The 14,123-nt window shown below is 49.0% G+C and overlaps 5 protein-coding genes across 5 annotated transcripts; 2 read left to right on the top strand and 3 right to left on the bottom strand.

Annotated features, from left to right (window-relative positions):
• BKA55DRAFT_570293 (HORMA domain-containing protein) lies at positions 1 to 958 on the top strand. The gene is made up of 2 exons (XM_046192995.1): positions 1 to 709; positions 754 to 958. The coding sequence occupies exons 1-2, from the start codon at positions 176 to 178 to the stop codon at positions 913 to 915; spliced, it is 696 nt and encodes a 231-aa protein (XP_046048701.1). The 5' UTR covers positions 1 to 175; the 3' UTR covers positions 916 to 958.
• Positions 959 to 1,233: 275 nt separating this feature from the next.
• BKA55DRAFT_540321 (uncharacterized protein) lies at positions 1,234 to 5,776 on the bottom strand (the record flags this gene model as incomplete). The annotated part of the gene is made up of 2 exons (XM_046190248.1): positions 1,234 to 3,485; positions 3,535 to 5,776. The coding sequence occupies 2 exons, from the start codon at positions 5,774 to 5,776 to the stop codon at positions 1,234 to 1,236; spliced, it is 4,494 nt and encodes a 1,497-aa protein (XP_046048700.1).
• A 989-nt stretch (positions 5,777 to 6,765) lies between these two features.
• BKA55DRAFT_389524 (uncharacterized protein) lies at positions 6,766 to 8,565 on the bottom strand. The gene is made up of 2 exons (XM_046186007.1): positions 7,672 to 8,565; positions 6,766 to 7,620 (listed from the first exon to the last, which is right to left on the bottom strand). Exons 1-2 carry the CDS (start codon positions 8,339 to 8,341, stop codon positions 6,866 to 6,868), a joined length of 1,425 nt encoding a protein of 474 aa, XP_046048699.1. The 5' UTR covers positions 8,342 to 8,565; the 3' UTR covers positions 6,766 to 6,865.
• Positions 8,566 to 9,070: 505 nt separating this feature from the next.
• On the top strand, positions 9,071 to 9,511 carry BKA55DRAFT_691012 (uncharacterized protein; the record flags this gene model as incomplete). Its single annotated transcript, XM_046199596.1, has 2 exons — positions 9,071 to 9,186; positions 9,235 to 9,511. The coding sequence occupies 2 exons, from the start codon at positions 9,071 to 9,073 to the stop codon at positions 9,509 to 9,511; spliced, it is 393 nt and encodes a 130-aa protein (XP_046048698.1).
• A 409-nt stretch (positions 9,512 to 9,920) lies between these two features.
• Positions 9,921 to 12,321, bottom strand: BKA55DRAFT_691011 (uncharacterized protein; the record flags this gene model as incomplete). Its single annotated transcript, XM_046199595.1, has 4 exons — positions 9,921 to 10,798; positions 10,854 to 11,283; positions 11,394 to 11,835; positions 11,960 to 12,321. 4 exons carry the CDS (start codon positions 12,319 to 12,321, stop codon positions 9,921 to 9,923), a joined length of 2,112 nt encoding a protein of 703 aa, XP_046048697.1.
• Positions 12,322 to 14,123: the final 1,802 nt, after the last annotated feature.

The raw sequence follows: 14,123 nt of genomic DNA, 5'->3' as shown, positions 1-14,123 counted from the left end.
CCTCACTAATATGTCAAACTGTATCTACCGAGGTAGGTAGACATGCCATTCTCATTACGACACTCACGTGATATCGCGTTCCACTCAACGCGTCCCACCACGTACCGTCTCAAACCACCAATTTCTACCATCACCAGTTCTTCACGAACCTCAACTCATCTCAACTCACCTCAAAATGGAAACAGGCCCGTTAATCCCCGCCTCCCAAGCATCCCATCTCCTTTCCTCATTCACTACCTTCCTAACACTAACACTGCACACCCTCCTATACCACCGCGCTCTCTACCCCAAGACAACCTTTCTAACCGCTCGAGCCCTTAATCTCCCCGTCCATCAATCCCGCCATCCCGGTCTCTGCACATGGATAAACGACGCAGTGGCTTCAGTAGCGGCACAATTACGCAAAGGAACTGTACGTCGTATAGCTATTGCGATGCATGCTGCAAAGACGTTTGATGTTCTGGAGAGATGGGTCTTTGACGTTGATTTATTTCCTGCCGGGTGGGGTGATAGAGAGGAGGCGACTTACAACCCTGCGTTGGTGGAGGGTGACGATGATGGTGTGGTGAATTGGACGGATGTTAATGAGGCCCTTAGAGGTGCTCTGAGGAGGGTGGCGCAGAAGGCTCAGATGATGCCCGATTTACCTGAAGGGAGCACTTTTACTGTTGCCGTTGAGCTACGTGATGATGCCGCTGCTCCTATAGGTGTAAGTATATCGGTTATCAGACGAATTTTGACTGACTGATCTAGCATCCTCAACATTGGATTCCTTCTCAACCAAATCTCCAACCACCAAACGATACCTCATTAAAACAAGGCTCTTCCCTCGGTGGTCGGAGTACAACACCAATTCGTTCTGTCCAGGCCGGTCCTTTATTCTTTGAATGCTGGATCGAACAAAGCAGCCCATAGCCTCACAAAATTCACATATATGATACCCAGCTTGAACAGATAGATTATCGTCATCATGACACTTCGTAACCTCTAATTCATATTGTATAAACATGACATCAATCCATTATTGATTGTCCCGGCCACCCATTCCCAGACTTGGACCAGTCCGTGCCATACGACCCTGATCCTACCCCCTAATCCGACAAAGCCCAGAACCCGCCGCGTTATGTACAGCCCGGCCGTGGAAACATGACAAATACCTTGGCTCATTACCATCAAAATCATTTTCAAACGCCCAAACAGCCTTCCAGCCAGCCTCCCAGAGGACAGCAGCGCCTACTCCGTCGTCCCCTTCAACGCCGCGCGGAGACTCACCATCTCGCGCTTCAGTCGCGCGTTCTCCTTCTTCATCCGCGCTGTCTCGTCACTTTGATCGCGGAGTCGCATCATCAGCTCTTCCTTTTCGTCCTTGCCCTTGCCCTTGAGGGCCTTGACGATCTTGCCAAGCTCTCCGTTGAACTTCTCATATAGTAACTCGTTCTCTGCCACTGCCTCCTTGTATAGTTGATCAATCGCTCGCACCTTGGCCTCGGCTGCCTTGACCGTGGTTTCCATGTCGCGCTGGATTGCATTTTGCTTATCTTGTAGTTCCTGAATAGCGGTAGGAATGCGGTCTTCCAACTCCCGAACTGCAGCACTGACTCGTCTCATATCGACAGACTGGGAGCCCGGAGGTCGTGTATTGTTGACACGTGCCATTTCCTCACCAATTTTGGATAGCTCAGACCTGAGAGAAGCATCCACGTCGTCGACAGCCTGCTTCTCGGTGTTGAGTCGCTCTCGAAGCTTTTGCGGGGACTGTAAGCGGAGTCTCTGCGTTCCTCGCCTGGTTGGACTTGAGCTTGGACGTGGCGGTGATTCAGATCCTGGAGGCGCTGAGCGGTAGGGGCGCAATGTCGGGATATTAGTTGATGACAGGGTCCTCGAGTGCCTGTGACCTTTGGTTGGTGACGTGCGTCGTGTTGGCTCTTCTGAAACTTCCATTGGACTGGGCGCCAAAGTATTCGGCGACGTAATTTGCTGAAACGGATCTGGAACATTCTCCTTTTGCTTCGAACCTCTCAACGTCGCTACACCGGGACTAACAGGTATTCTAGACGGAGATGTCGCCTTGGGGCTCGCGTTGACCTTTTCTGATGTTTCTTTTGCGTCTTGAAGCGGTTGCGGTGATTCATCATCTTCGAGTGTAGTTGCTGCCATGAGACTCTTGAGGTCTGATAATGAACTACGCCGCTTCTTCTTGGGCGACCGTGGAAGTGGTTTCTCTGTCTCCGGCTCACCAATGGTCTCCAATAACCTATGAGAGCTGCCAGGTCTTTGCATTTCGTCAAACGCCCCTGCTATGGGCGGACGATCCTTGGAACCTGGGCGTCTTGACAGCTTTTTGGGCAGTGTGTTATCATCGATAGACCTTGAACGGCCTAACGATGCTTTAGATAAGCTGTTTACCTCACCTGTGGCGGGATTTCTATGCTTGCTGAGCTGTCGCCATACTGAAGGTCTCTCATCTCTGCTATTTTGCCGTAACAGATTTTCGAAACCAAATTTGCGACGCAGCGAAGAGGTGTTTGAGGCCAATGAGGGCGTGTACCCCTTGCCACGGATCGCCGAGTTGATCGACTCGTATGTTGAGTTATCAAGATTAAAACTGTGATTCAAGCCGGGTTCTTCGAAAATTCGATCGCAGTCTTCCACCAGACGATCGAGAAGGTTGATATAATTAGGAGCTGTTCCATCATAGACGAGCAGCTCTGCGAAAGCAAGTGTTAATGCTCCCCTGTCACCATCGTTGCCACACCCGTCCAGCAGATTGGCCAAAAGCTTGATGAGGGCAGTGAAAGCGCGACGATTCTGTGGTGCCATGTCTCCAAACAAAAAGTTGACGAAATCCGCAAAGTCACCAGGCACTCTCTTATTCACCCGCGCCTGGAGCGTATCAAGGGAATGCATTGACATGACAGGACCGATTTGATCGGCCCAAGCAATGCGAAGGAACTTTTCAAAAGCCACAAATATGACCTCGGTGCCTAGATCGGCGGCGGCGTCAACGTCAAACGGGCTCTCAATCAGTCTGTTGTATAGTTCGTTCACAGACAGCTCGTCAACCACAGAACGTTGGAGCAATGTCCGACCAATAATAAGGCCCTTGCGGGACTGGAGAACAGCAACATATCCAGTAAACGTCTGCTCTAGGCGTACTAATGGGTTTTCGGTCCGGGTTTCCTCTTGAGATACACTGTCCTTGCCTCCCCTTATTGAGCTGACAACAGATGCTTGGCTGTTGTTTCGGTGTATTGAAGGTACCTGCTTGTGTTTTGAGCCCAGACTTGCCGTGTCGGAGATATGGACAGAGCTGCCTCCCCAGAAACTGGAGAGAAGCTTGACAGGGGATGAAGCCAAGAACGATTTGGTCTTCTCCGCTCTTGTGTTGAGTAAGAGTCCATGTAGTGTCTTGGAGTAATATGAGACGAGAGGTGCCGTCAATTGCATATTGGAGACACTATGTTGCGTGCTTAATAGTTGAATAACTGTTACTGGTTAGCTTAAGGCCCAAGGGATTATCGTGCTGATTCTCACCTCTTCTCGACATTGTGGGGAGGAAGTCTTCCAGAGCAACTTCGTCCTGGAACTGCCTCCCATTCAGCCCAACTGTGAGCATCGATACCCTCTTCATATCGTTGGTGGCCACATTCACTACAATCTCGACACCGTAATGGCCTACAGGGGCTCCTTTAGTGCCCCTGTCATGATCGACGACCACTCGAATCGGGGCAGGCTCCTTGCGGCCCTCGATGAGTTGGTCGGCGCCCTCCTGGAAGATAGCTGCGTGAAGACCCAGATTGCTATCTGGCATACGCGCAGATCGTAGAGTCCAGGTTGGATCCTCTCGCTCTTTTTCCGAGAACCGAGCTTCGACTCTCGCTTTGACCACATCCTCTCCCCACTTGGCGGCTCTGGCTTCGTACATCTCTTGTAAAAGGAAACATCGTGATGTGACGGCCTTGCTGATCCGGTGCTCTCCTGGATGAGCTCCCCTCATTTCTGATGTCGAAGTCATCCAGAAGAGTGTGCCATCTACTGCCTCGGTAAATCGCACGTCCGCCATATCATGCCATCCTGTAAATACGAACTCATATGCCGCTGGACCTCCCGCTGCGTTGGTCATAGAAATAAGTAAACCAGCTGCTGAAGGTTTCTCGATCTCACGAAGAAGCTCTCGTCCTGTCATATTCCCGCTCATCTTCTTGAGAATAACAACACAATCTGAAAAGAGGAGGAAGATGCCAGATTTATCTGACTGGTTGAGCAACGGCTGAAAAGGTGGTGCTAACTCGGTGAAATCAGCGGCTGCAATGAGACGTCCTTGTGGTTCAAGATTCAAAGGCCAGGCTTCAACCATATTTCGAAGTCGATTGGCGACATGAGGCTTGTCGGGTAAGGGATCGTCCATTGAGCAGATATTTGTAATGATGTCTCGCGCCTTCAACATGGGTTGTAAGGCGGGGTGTGTCATAGGAATACAGCCAACGATCTGATCTATAAGCAAGCTATAGCGAGGAAGTCTCTGGACAGGCTCAATAAGAATAGAGCGTATCGTCTGCTCACCAGCCTGAGCCACCCTTTGTTTGAAACTCGATTGCTGGTCGAGGAAAGAGTTGAGTAACGTGGGAAAATGCTGGCTGGCCTTGATATAATCCTGATAGCACTCTGTGAACTTTGGAAACCACTCCAAGAATAACCTGGCGATTTGTAGAGCACCACTTGGGTCTTTTGTTCTGCCCAGTTTGGACCCCATAAAGCTCATCGTAGGTGTTTCCATATCTTTCAAGGCTTCTTCTTCGGTGTCGTTTATGATCCTCCGCATCTCCTCCATAAAGGCAGAGTTGACCTGAAGGATGCCATCTGCAGAACTGGGGAAGAGCTTCTCCAACTCTTCCTCGGAGGGGCTTAGGCTGCCAGGAGCTCGCGCTTGAGCGCTCTCTCGAAAATCGGCTGCGACATGCCTTACCAGCTCCCTCACTTTGCCCACATAGCGCTCCTCAGTCTCCACCAATTCTGTCAGCTTCATGCGCAATTCGACCTTTTGATCTTTTAGAAACGACTTGCTTCGATTTAAGGCGGTCGGCTTGGAGGGCGCTCTTCGTAAACGACTAGTCGGCAAAAAGACTGGCTCTCCGAATAACTTTATCAGCGAGGTGTATCCTCCATACTGGCGCAAAGTTGGGTCGAGGATATCCTCTTCGTCGTCGGGCACGTCCTCGAGGTCGGCGGCTTGAAGTGGTACGATAGCGCCTGGTGGCAGAACAAAGTCGAGGTCAACATTACTGATGTGTTGTGTTTGCAGAGCATCTTGTAATGTCTCGATGATGTCGGCTGTGTGGTCGCTCTGGACCATGTCCTTAACAATCTCGGCAGCATGTTGCTCGCTGAACAGAGTAGGTGCACTGCCTGGACGTCGACCTCGCGTAGGATATAGGTTCTTGAGGTATGTTTTTACGCCATCGGGCAGTTCTGTGAAGTACTTGAAGAGGCCGAAGGCGAGAGCGCGGTAGACCTCATCGCCCTGAAACTCGCGGGGTAAATGGTGGACGACACCGTAAAATGGAGAATTGGGCGAGATTGTGATTCGAGGAAAGCTCTGGAAGCCGGCGGGGGTGAAGACGTGGACTTGGACTCGAGAACTGTTGAGGGTGTAGTTTGCGGTAGTCGAGGGCCCATGGAAAAGTAATAGAGGAAGATGGCCTAGCAACGGATCTGCGGCGTGGTATAGAGTGACATTGTCAGACGACAGCGCCAACTCCTCGGTAACGCGAACCATGGCGAGGGTGTCAGAATAAACCGTTGGTCAAGAAGGGTTTCGATGTGTGTTGACGTCGATGTTGACTTGACGGGCGGTGGTCTCCAAGTTGGGCCGCAGATGGAGAGCGATTCGACGAGAAGCAATGAACCAATGGCCCAGCCCAAGATAGACTCAAGCCTAAAGTACAGAGACGAGAGAGACTTTGATATTGAACGAGTCGCCTCCTCCCTCGTCACGGACACAGAGATTCGCGCATGCGGGCAAGTCGATCTAGTTTCGTGGGGGGGGGGGAGGGGGGGTCGTTAGGAAAAAATTGGCTAGGATTAGAAAATGTGACAAGGCAAGGCAAGACAACCTAAGCAAGACAAAGACGAGGGTTTGATTTTGGAGGTTTGAGCTTTGGCCGTAGTCGGGCGGGAGTCAACAAAGGCCCAGAATCGGGAGCGGGAACACAAGCGAACAAGTGGGTCCCATCGGTTTCGAAAGTAAACACACCAACTCGGGCAACTAAACTCCACTGGGACCAGCCCAGAAACCCACTAAAATTTACAGGTCAGGTCCCTACAACCCGATACGATCCTGCGTCACACAGATTCACTTTTGATGTTGCATTCAACCAACAGTTGATCAACAACACGTGAAAGAACAACAAACCTTGTCATTGAATCAGATTGTATTGTTGTTGTTGTTATTCACGTCTGCAGCTAGTACGATACCAACTCAGTAGTCTTTGTCTCCATGATACTTGGTACCTGTTCGTATGTTGTGTCCTAAATAAACTCGGTGGCCTAGACAACAAAAAACCTAATCTCAACAACAGCGGTCAAACACCAAATTCAATGCTGACCATGCCCTGGGCGGGGATCAGCGGGAGATCCCTTGTTAAATTCCAAGGCATTGACCGCTAAACCTAGAGAGAGCCCCGCCAATATAAAGTCTCCATAGGCGGCGTCTGACACGTTCAGTTATTTCCGACAACAGATAAGCCTTCTATATGATTGCCAAGGAATATATCTTCAGTATAAATAATTACGTTCTCATGAAGGCTGTCTGTCTTGTTTCTGTTCTACGGGTTAACTACATCATATAGGTCCAGGTGGTGGGTGGCTATTCCGCCAACTCTCCCTTAAAAGCCCGAATAACCTCTTCGGCTCCCCGTATTCCACTCCTCACCGCACCGTCCATATACCCCTTCCAGACCAACGAAGTCTCAGTGCCTACAAAATGCAGTCTCCCAACCACCTCACGCAATGCTTTCCCACTATCACTCGTCAACGTCCCCGGCATCATCACCGGTGATGGGCAACCCCAAATCCAGGGCTGCTTGATCCACTCCTGCAAGATGATATTGACAGGTTCGGGTGCTTTTACACCGACACCACTGAAGACTCCGTTGAATTGCTCCAACACGATTCTTCGTTTCTCTGTGTATGACCACTTGGACCAGTCTCTGCCTCTGTCACCCACGACAAAGCAGGTGATGCTGTATTGTCCATCTTCTGGTGAGCATGTATCTCGCGAGAAGTGAATTGGACCAGTCTCGCATTCTATGATGCCGCTGAAACCAGCGTCACGCCACCACGGCTTGTCAAAGACAAAGATGGCTTTAGACGTACAGCCTAGTGCAGTGCTTTCGCCTAGTGTCTTTTTACTCTCTGGTAGCGGCGGCTCGAAATTGATAGAAGGGTAGAGACACGTGGGAACTGAGACAATGACTCTCTTGGCTCGGAAGTTCTGCTTAGGGTTGGCTGTTTCGATCAAGACACCATCCGAGCCTTGTTTGATTGTCTTGACGGGGCTGCGAAGTCTCACAGACGTCTTTGGGAGTTTTGCTGCTAGACGGATCGAAAAGGTCTGATTGCCTGTTTCTTGTCAGCTGAAGGCTCACTTCACGGTAGGTTTGAGGTGCTGACCCTGTCTGTTGCGCAAATATTGCCCTCCGTCCTTCTTATCAGAAGCCATATTATCCAAGCCCGTACCGCTGCGGATATAGTCGACCATGAACAGGGCGCTGACTTCATCTGGCCCAACACCCAAGAGAGGACTCGTAGCCGCATCAGCAACAGCAGGACCAAGTTCGGGTCCCAGATACTTCACACTGAGTTGATTGAACGTCATAGAGTCCAGCATCTCGGCTTCAGGATGAGCTGAAGGATTCTCTGGGTCAATCTCGTCAACCCACTTGTTCAGCTTCTCAATGAGTTTCTGAACAATGTCAGCTGCATCTGGAGGTACAGGCATTCCGACACCATGGGTTATCTTGGTAACATCGCCATTTGCCTCCTGGTGCAGATTGTACCCAGTGGCTCTCTGCTCGATCAGATCAAAACCAAACTCTTGCGCAAGCTTGAAAATCTCGCTTTGGTTCGTATCATTGAGCCAAGCGGCGCCGAGATCGACTTTACCTCCCAAGTGAGAGGCATCGACGCTGAGAGTCTTGCCGCCGACTCTATCGCCAGCTTCGAGAACGATAACAGAATGGCCAGCTTCATGGATTTCAACAGCCGCACGAAGACCAGAAAGGCCTGCGCCGACGACGACGACGTCGACTTTCTCTGGCAAGTGTGAATTAGTGATGGTCATTTTAAGATGAATGGAGAGGTAAGGAGGAAAAGAGCAAAGCTGCTACTCTGACATATTTATACGCTACACAACAAGGGCGGCTAAATCCTTCTTGAGGCTATAATCTGACATAACTGAAACAGATTGGTAGTCGTACACCTTCTAGGTCTGAGCATCTTACTCATTGTCGTACTGTTTGTGAGGGTGAGATTTGCTCATTGATCGTCCCTGATGAGGCGAAGAGGTCAGCAAAAGCAATTTAAGCTTCTTTTATCTTGGGCTTGAATAGATTTATCAATGAGCGATAAACATGTGCTTTTGTAATAGAATTTTCCTTTGGATCTATAATTAAGTATGCATTTTCATTCATAACAATGTTTTTCAACGCGCCCAATTCCGCCTTTTCGTCCCTCATTATGGAGGGGCACCAGAGATAAGATCTTATGACATATTATCTATCCGCATAAGCATGGATATTTCTGTACCTAGCAATCTGATTATATTAGGTCTTACAATTATTCGGAGTCTTTACAAAAGCAATCGCATATATCACTCTTTCTGGCAAAGTTTTGTCTTCACCCATCAGTGTCACTTATTCATCTCAGCCTCCAGAGTCCAATGGGAGATCTTCACGTGGGACCCCACGCCCACTTCACTTTTAGCGCGTCATGATACATCCCTCCTCTCTCATACACCAAACACTATCCATCTCAACCAACACAATCACCAAAAAAACAAACCATCGTCACAATGTCAAGCCAATCACGCGGTATCACAGTCCAACACAACCCCTCCCCAGCAAACTATCGCCTCATCGAGCTCCCTCCAGACCTATTATCTCTTCTCGAATCCGACGATGCACCCGTGTAAGTCAACCCCTACACTCTCACAAGCACTATACTAATCTTAGTCAGATTGACCATGGAGAACTCTGATTCATCGGCTATTATCAAAACGCCGACAAAGACGTATGCTCTTCGTCAGAAGAATACTTCGAATGCTCTCATGCTCCTCTCACCTACACCTTTGCCTGCCTCGTCGGATGGACCCGTTGAGCAGGGCATCTCTATCATTTCTACCATCAAGGAGACTGTGGAACTAGATACTGTTCCTGATTTGTCTGCTGGTGCTACGAAAGGACTTGGCGGCGGTAAAGGGAAGTGGCATGAGCGATTTGGGAGAAATAGATAGTGGGCTGTACATGAATATTATGATATGCTTTGATTACTTAAAGGATATGAGTCAAGGTGTTGCCTTCCTACCATTAGAGCATACAACGCTCACCGCATGCCTCTCGAGAGGTAGAAAGTATCTCATTAAAAGAAATAAACGCCGTCTAACAACATGACGAAGACTCCGGTTTCGCAGTCCATGAAAGAGATGACGCTATCCCACAAAATATCTGCAGCACCCTACTGAATCCATCACCATGCTCCCATTTCCCTCACCTTCTCCAGGCCTCTTGCACCACTTACTAAAGAGTACGTGGTAGTCAGATTGGGTCGTGTCCCTCCTTGGCCCTATGCACAGTCAAGTTTCTGAGAAAGGCAGCTGTCTGTCCTCTCAACCAAGTCCTTTCGCTCATCAAGCCCGGTCATCGCTACCCCTGGCCACGCCAATGCTCCATTGCGTCAAATTGGCCCATCATGTACCCTAATGGTTCAAAATTCATCATTCCTTGAAGGTTTATCCCTGGGATCACTGGGCCCGGATCTCCTGGTGCTACTGGGACCGCTGCAGCCTGGGGTTGTTGTTGTGCTTGCTGTGCCCCTGGCAGTGGTGCTCTATTACCAAAGCGAGCAACTGCATTCTTAAGGCGACGTCGGATCCCCATGTGTGCTTGCTGCTGGACTGGGTTCTGCATTCCTTGCAGGCCGTTCATCGGAAGAGGAATTTGGGCTTCTGCCACTCGCTGGGCATTGCCATTGGCCTGGACATCGCGGATTTGTTGGGCGTAGGCTTGCGCTTGGGCATGGGCTTGCTCGTGCCTCAACAAAATATCAAAATTCTCTCGAGGGATAAGGTATGGGTTCTGTCCTTGTACTTGCTGTGCGTGTTGCGGTGGGACATTGAAGAACGGCCTAGGCATTTGGCCTTCAACGTCCTGCAGCGGCGGCATAGGCATGAAGTTGACTCGATCCCTATATCTGTGTCCAAACTTATTTTTACGCCGCATGTCGTCTGTCTTGACCCTTTCAGACATGTTGAAATTTAGAAGTTCAGGCGCTGATGCAAGCTCTGGATTCTCCTCCAGGACCTTTTGCTTGGCGGCCTTTTCAGCCTCATTGACTTCGTTTTCATGACGCTCTTCAGCACTCTCAAATAAGGGACAGTTGCCTTGTTTGCCTCCTCGTCTCTCATCATTGAAATGATCATAGTCACAAGACTTGGAACAGACGTAGCACTGAACGTTGCCACAGCCTTTGCGGGTGCAAGTCATCTTGTTGCAGCCTTCTTCCTTGATAAAAGGGGTACGGCCTACCAAGACATTAGCAGTTAGTACAAAGGAAAGAATCTCGAATGAGCGTCATACACTTGTTGCATTTGCGGATGAGGGCTGAAGACATGGCCTCTTCCACCTCCCGCCGCAAATCGACACCTCTTTCGATGGCTGCCTCCTGGCAGGTTTTCGGTACATGTGTTTCGTAGTTACAAAGCCGGCAACTCGTGATCTTGCAGTCGTCGTTTCGGCACCGGAATTCTCTATCGACGTCAACTGGCGGGTACTCCTCTGCATAGTGACAAAAGGGGCAGTTGACGAGGTCAGGTAGTTCAGCCATGCGCAGATTGGCCTCTTGTTCAATTCGATCGATTGCCGCAGTTAGTTTCTTATTCAAGAACTTCTGGCGCTCGCTGTACGAGAACCCAGCCGTGCACCCAATCGTGGACATGCATTCAAGTTCGTACTTGGAAAGGCCAATTTGTGTCTCTGCGTGTCGACGAGCGCAGTTGGTACAGAAAGGCTAAAAGGGTGTCAGCCAGAGATTTCCTGATAACACAGGGCAGTCCATGATATTCCCCAATGCACACAAACCCTAGTCACCATAGTATAGTTGAAGGGGGTAGTACTTACGTGAGGATCATCGCCTTGGCAATAGACAAGTCTGTTCCACGGAGTATCGACAAAGCAACACCCGCACTCGGTTACTTCTCCTCTTGCATCTGCCGACTCAAGGTTCATCCTCTCGGCCTCCTCGGCCAATGCTTCTGCCCGACGCTTTTCAACTACATCCCACTGCAGTAATCTAGCAGCTTCGAGTTCCCTCATCAGTTCTTTCTCCCAATCGTTGTGGCAGGTTTGTATGGACGTGTCGATTTTGTCTTTTCTGTATCGCTGTGCCGGCATTGATGGTGTCTTCTTCAATTTCCAAGGTAACGGATGATGGTCGTCTGCCTGATTGATGGCAGTATTGATGGCAATAAATGTTGGGAAAAGGCGGTTTCCGTTGTCAGAAAGGGTCTGTTGAATGACCTTTACTGGTACCAATGGGAAATCCCCTGCGATCATTTGCTTGCTGTGTCAAAGTTAACTGGGCGGTCCTCAACCCGAATCTCGGTCATGCTGGCGCGAAGCTCTAACACAAAAAGCCACCCACATAATCACGGAATATATGCGGTCGAAAGGGGAGATAAACTTACATAGTGGCCATTTGGGTACTCTTCGGAGCAATGACATGTCCTTCAAGGTTACTGTACTTGCGCTTTGCTTCAGAGAGTCTATCCTGAAGTTTCTCGTCTTCATCCTCGTCATCTTGTCCTTCGGTCGCGCGCTTCCTCTTGCCGATGGTCTGTTTCGGTCGCTTTGCTTTTTGATATGCTTGCCCAGACTCTTGGAGATCGAGAAGATGATTGATCACTTCATGAGGGACGAATGAAAGAGGTCCAGCGATCTTCTGGACATAGTCGAGACAGATGTCGGGGAATAGAGCAGTGACTTCATGTATGCAAGTATCTTGTAGAGGCGGAGATGATTCTTCGGTCTCGCTTTCGGGATCCTCCATCCTCGTGATGGTGTAGTTCTTTGGCTTGTTGTGCGCAATTAAAAGCTGAGACCTAAGGTTGATGATGGTTAGAAATGAAAGGAGGACAAAGACAAAGGAATCAGAGTCTCGAAGAGCCCTGTTTTTTGTTTCTGATCTGGCGGTGGATTGATCTGTATCACTTCCATTCCGAGAGCTTGTGAATAATGTTGCCGCCAGCTGACACTGCGCGCGCAGATATCCTTCACGAATAAATGTTCTGGCAGCGTGTAGGGGCATAGACTATAGAGAAGAAGAAGCAGTGGCAGTAGGGGACAGAACGAGGTAATTGCGACAGTGAATCAACACTTGCAAGGACTGTCACATAAGTACTAATGGTATTGGCGTCGCACCCTCGCACCAACCCTTCACTTTCACCTCAAGACGACGGTCTCTTTCACTTTCCTCGTCTCCTCCGAAACAACGCCATGCGCAAAGGCAAATGAGAGTCAAGTTTCGCCATGAAGAGGGAACTGAAAAGTGAGGGCGGCGTCCACGGTGATAATGACGCCACGGCTAAACACAAAAGCTTATGTCCATGATTGTAATTGGCACTCTTCTCTGGTGATGATAAGTTTCCAAGATATACGAGAAGCCAGTCCGCGACTTTGCGGTGCGTGGACTATTTTGACTCGTTGTTTGTTTGTTTGTTTGTGCAAGGACATGAGTGAGATAGAAGAACCTCGATTTTCTTACCTGCGACAGAGGTATTAGATTTGTAGAGGTTGGTGAATACTCAGCAAAGGCGCTCGTCTCAAAGTCGGACACTGGGCTTATGCTGGTCGATTGTATTGCGATTCGCTATGAGGAATGATCGAGGGAAGCGACGGTCGTATCGTGATGTTGAGATTGATTAATTCGAGGTCGGTTGACGATGGTTGATCGAGTGATGGATTTAGAGGATAAATAGAAGACGAAATAGAATAGAAGAGAAGAGAAGGTAAAAAGGCGTTGGGGCTTCTCGCTTATAATGGATGGGAAGAGAGAGAATGAATGGCCAGCTCCTTCTATCCTTCTTTGTGCTTTATTCAAGACTCCATCGGAAAATGGATGAAAGGTGATTGTTTAATGATCGCACTATCGCAGTTCGAAGCTGCCTCGTTTCAAACCCCCGCTCGCTTCAATAGAGTAGAGGTTCGCCAACAATGAAATGTTAAGATAACAATACGAAATAGGAAACTATGTAAGGGGAAAGAAGAAGTTGAAGAATAGAGAGTTAGAGGGAGGCACAATATGCCATAGGAGGGTGATTTATTCAAGAATTAATCCGTCAACCATAGAGTCGAAGATTCATAATGTTGGAATAACTTCATGGGAAAGAAGGTAGAAGCTCACGAGATGCGGAGTAAGAGTCAGACGAGATGGGAGCTGAGTGAGTGACTGACGACAAAGCCAAGATATAGAACAGAGGCTATAATACTCTTTGTGTTTACGAATTCGACACCAACTAATGCAAAGGACATGCAGGGAAGACTTGGTTGTGGTGATAGAGTAATTCAAAGGATTAAGAAGCCCAAGTTCAAAAGATGACGGAAGAAACCTTGGGTCTTGTGATGGATGGATGCGTTGGTTTGTAGGTAAATAAATAAGCTGTCGCACTTGGGTATGATACGATGCGACATCCAATTTGAATGAATGGTAGCATTAGCCTGGACCTAGGTAGAGCTTAGGTTGCTTTGCTTTAGTACAACTACAACAGAGCATGGACAGCGTTTGTGGCTTAAGGTTTCTACGGAAGGGATCAAAGTCAGTCAATCGAACTCAATCAATCAATGAGATGCTTC

Source organism: Fusarium redolens (genome assembly GCF_020744475.1).
Source record: "Fusarium redolens strain MPI-CAGE-AT-0023 chromosome Unknown BKA55scaffold_9, whole genome shotgun sequence".
Lineage (NCBI taxonomy): Eukaryota > Fungi > Ascomycota > Sordariomycetes > Hypocreales > Nectriaceae > Fusarium > Fusarium redolens.
The sequence above is the reverse complement of the archived record's forward strand: the minus strand, read 5'-3'. Positions and strand labels throughout refer to the sequence as shown.

What these genes read in the sequence shown, in the direction of transcription:
- BKA55DRAFT_389524 (XM_046186007.1), bottom strand. Translation starts at nt 8,341, where the DNA reads ATGACCATCACTAATTCACACTTGCCAGAGAAAGTCGACGTCGTCGTC. An exon ending in ATATTTGCGCAACAGACAGG is followed by an intron (nt 7,621 to 7,671) that starts GTCAGCACCTCA and finishes GACAAGAAACAG; the next exon opens with GCAATCAGACCTTTTCGATC.
- BKA55DRAFT_570293 (XM_046192995.1), top strand. Translation starts at nt 176, where the DNA reads ATGGAAACAGGCCCGTTAATCCCCGCCTCCCAAGCATCCCATCTCCTT. An exon ending in ATGCCGCTGCTCCTATAGGT is followed by an intron (nt 710 to 753) that starts GTAAGTATATCG and finishes TGACTGATCTAG; the next exon opens with CATCCTCAACATTGGATTCC.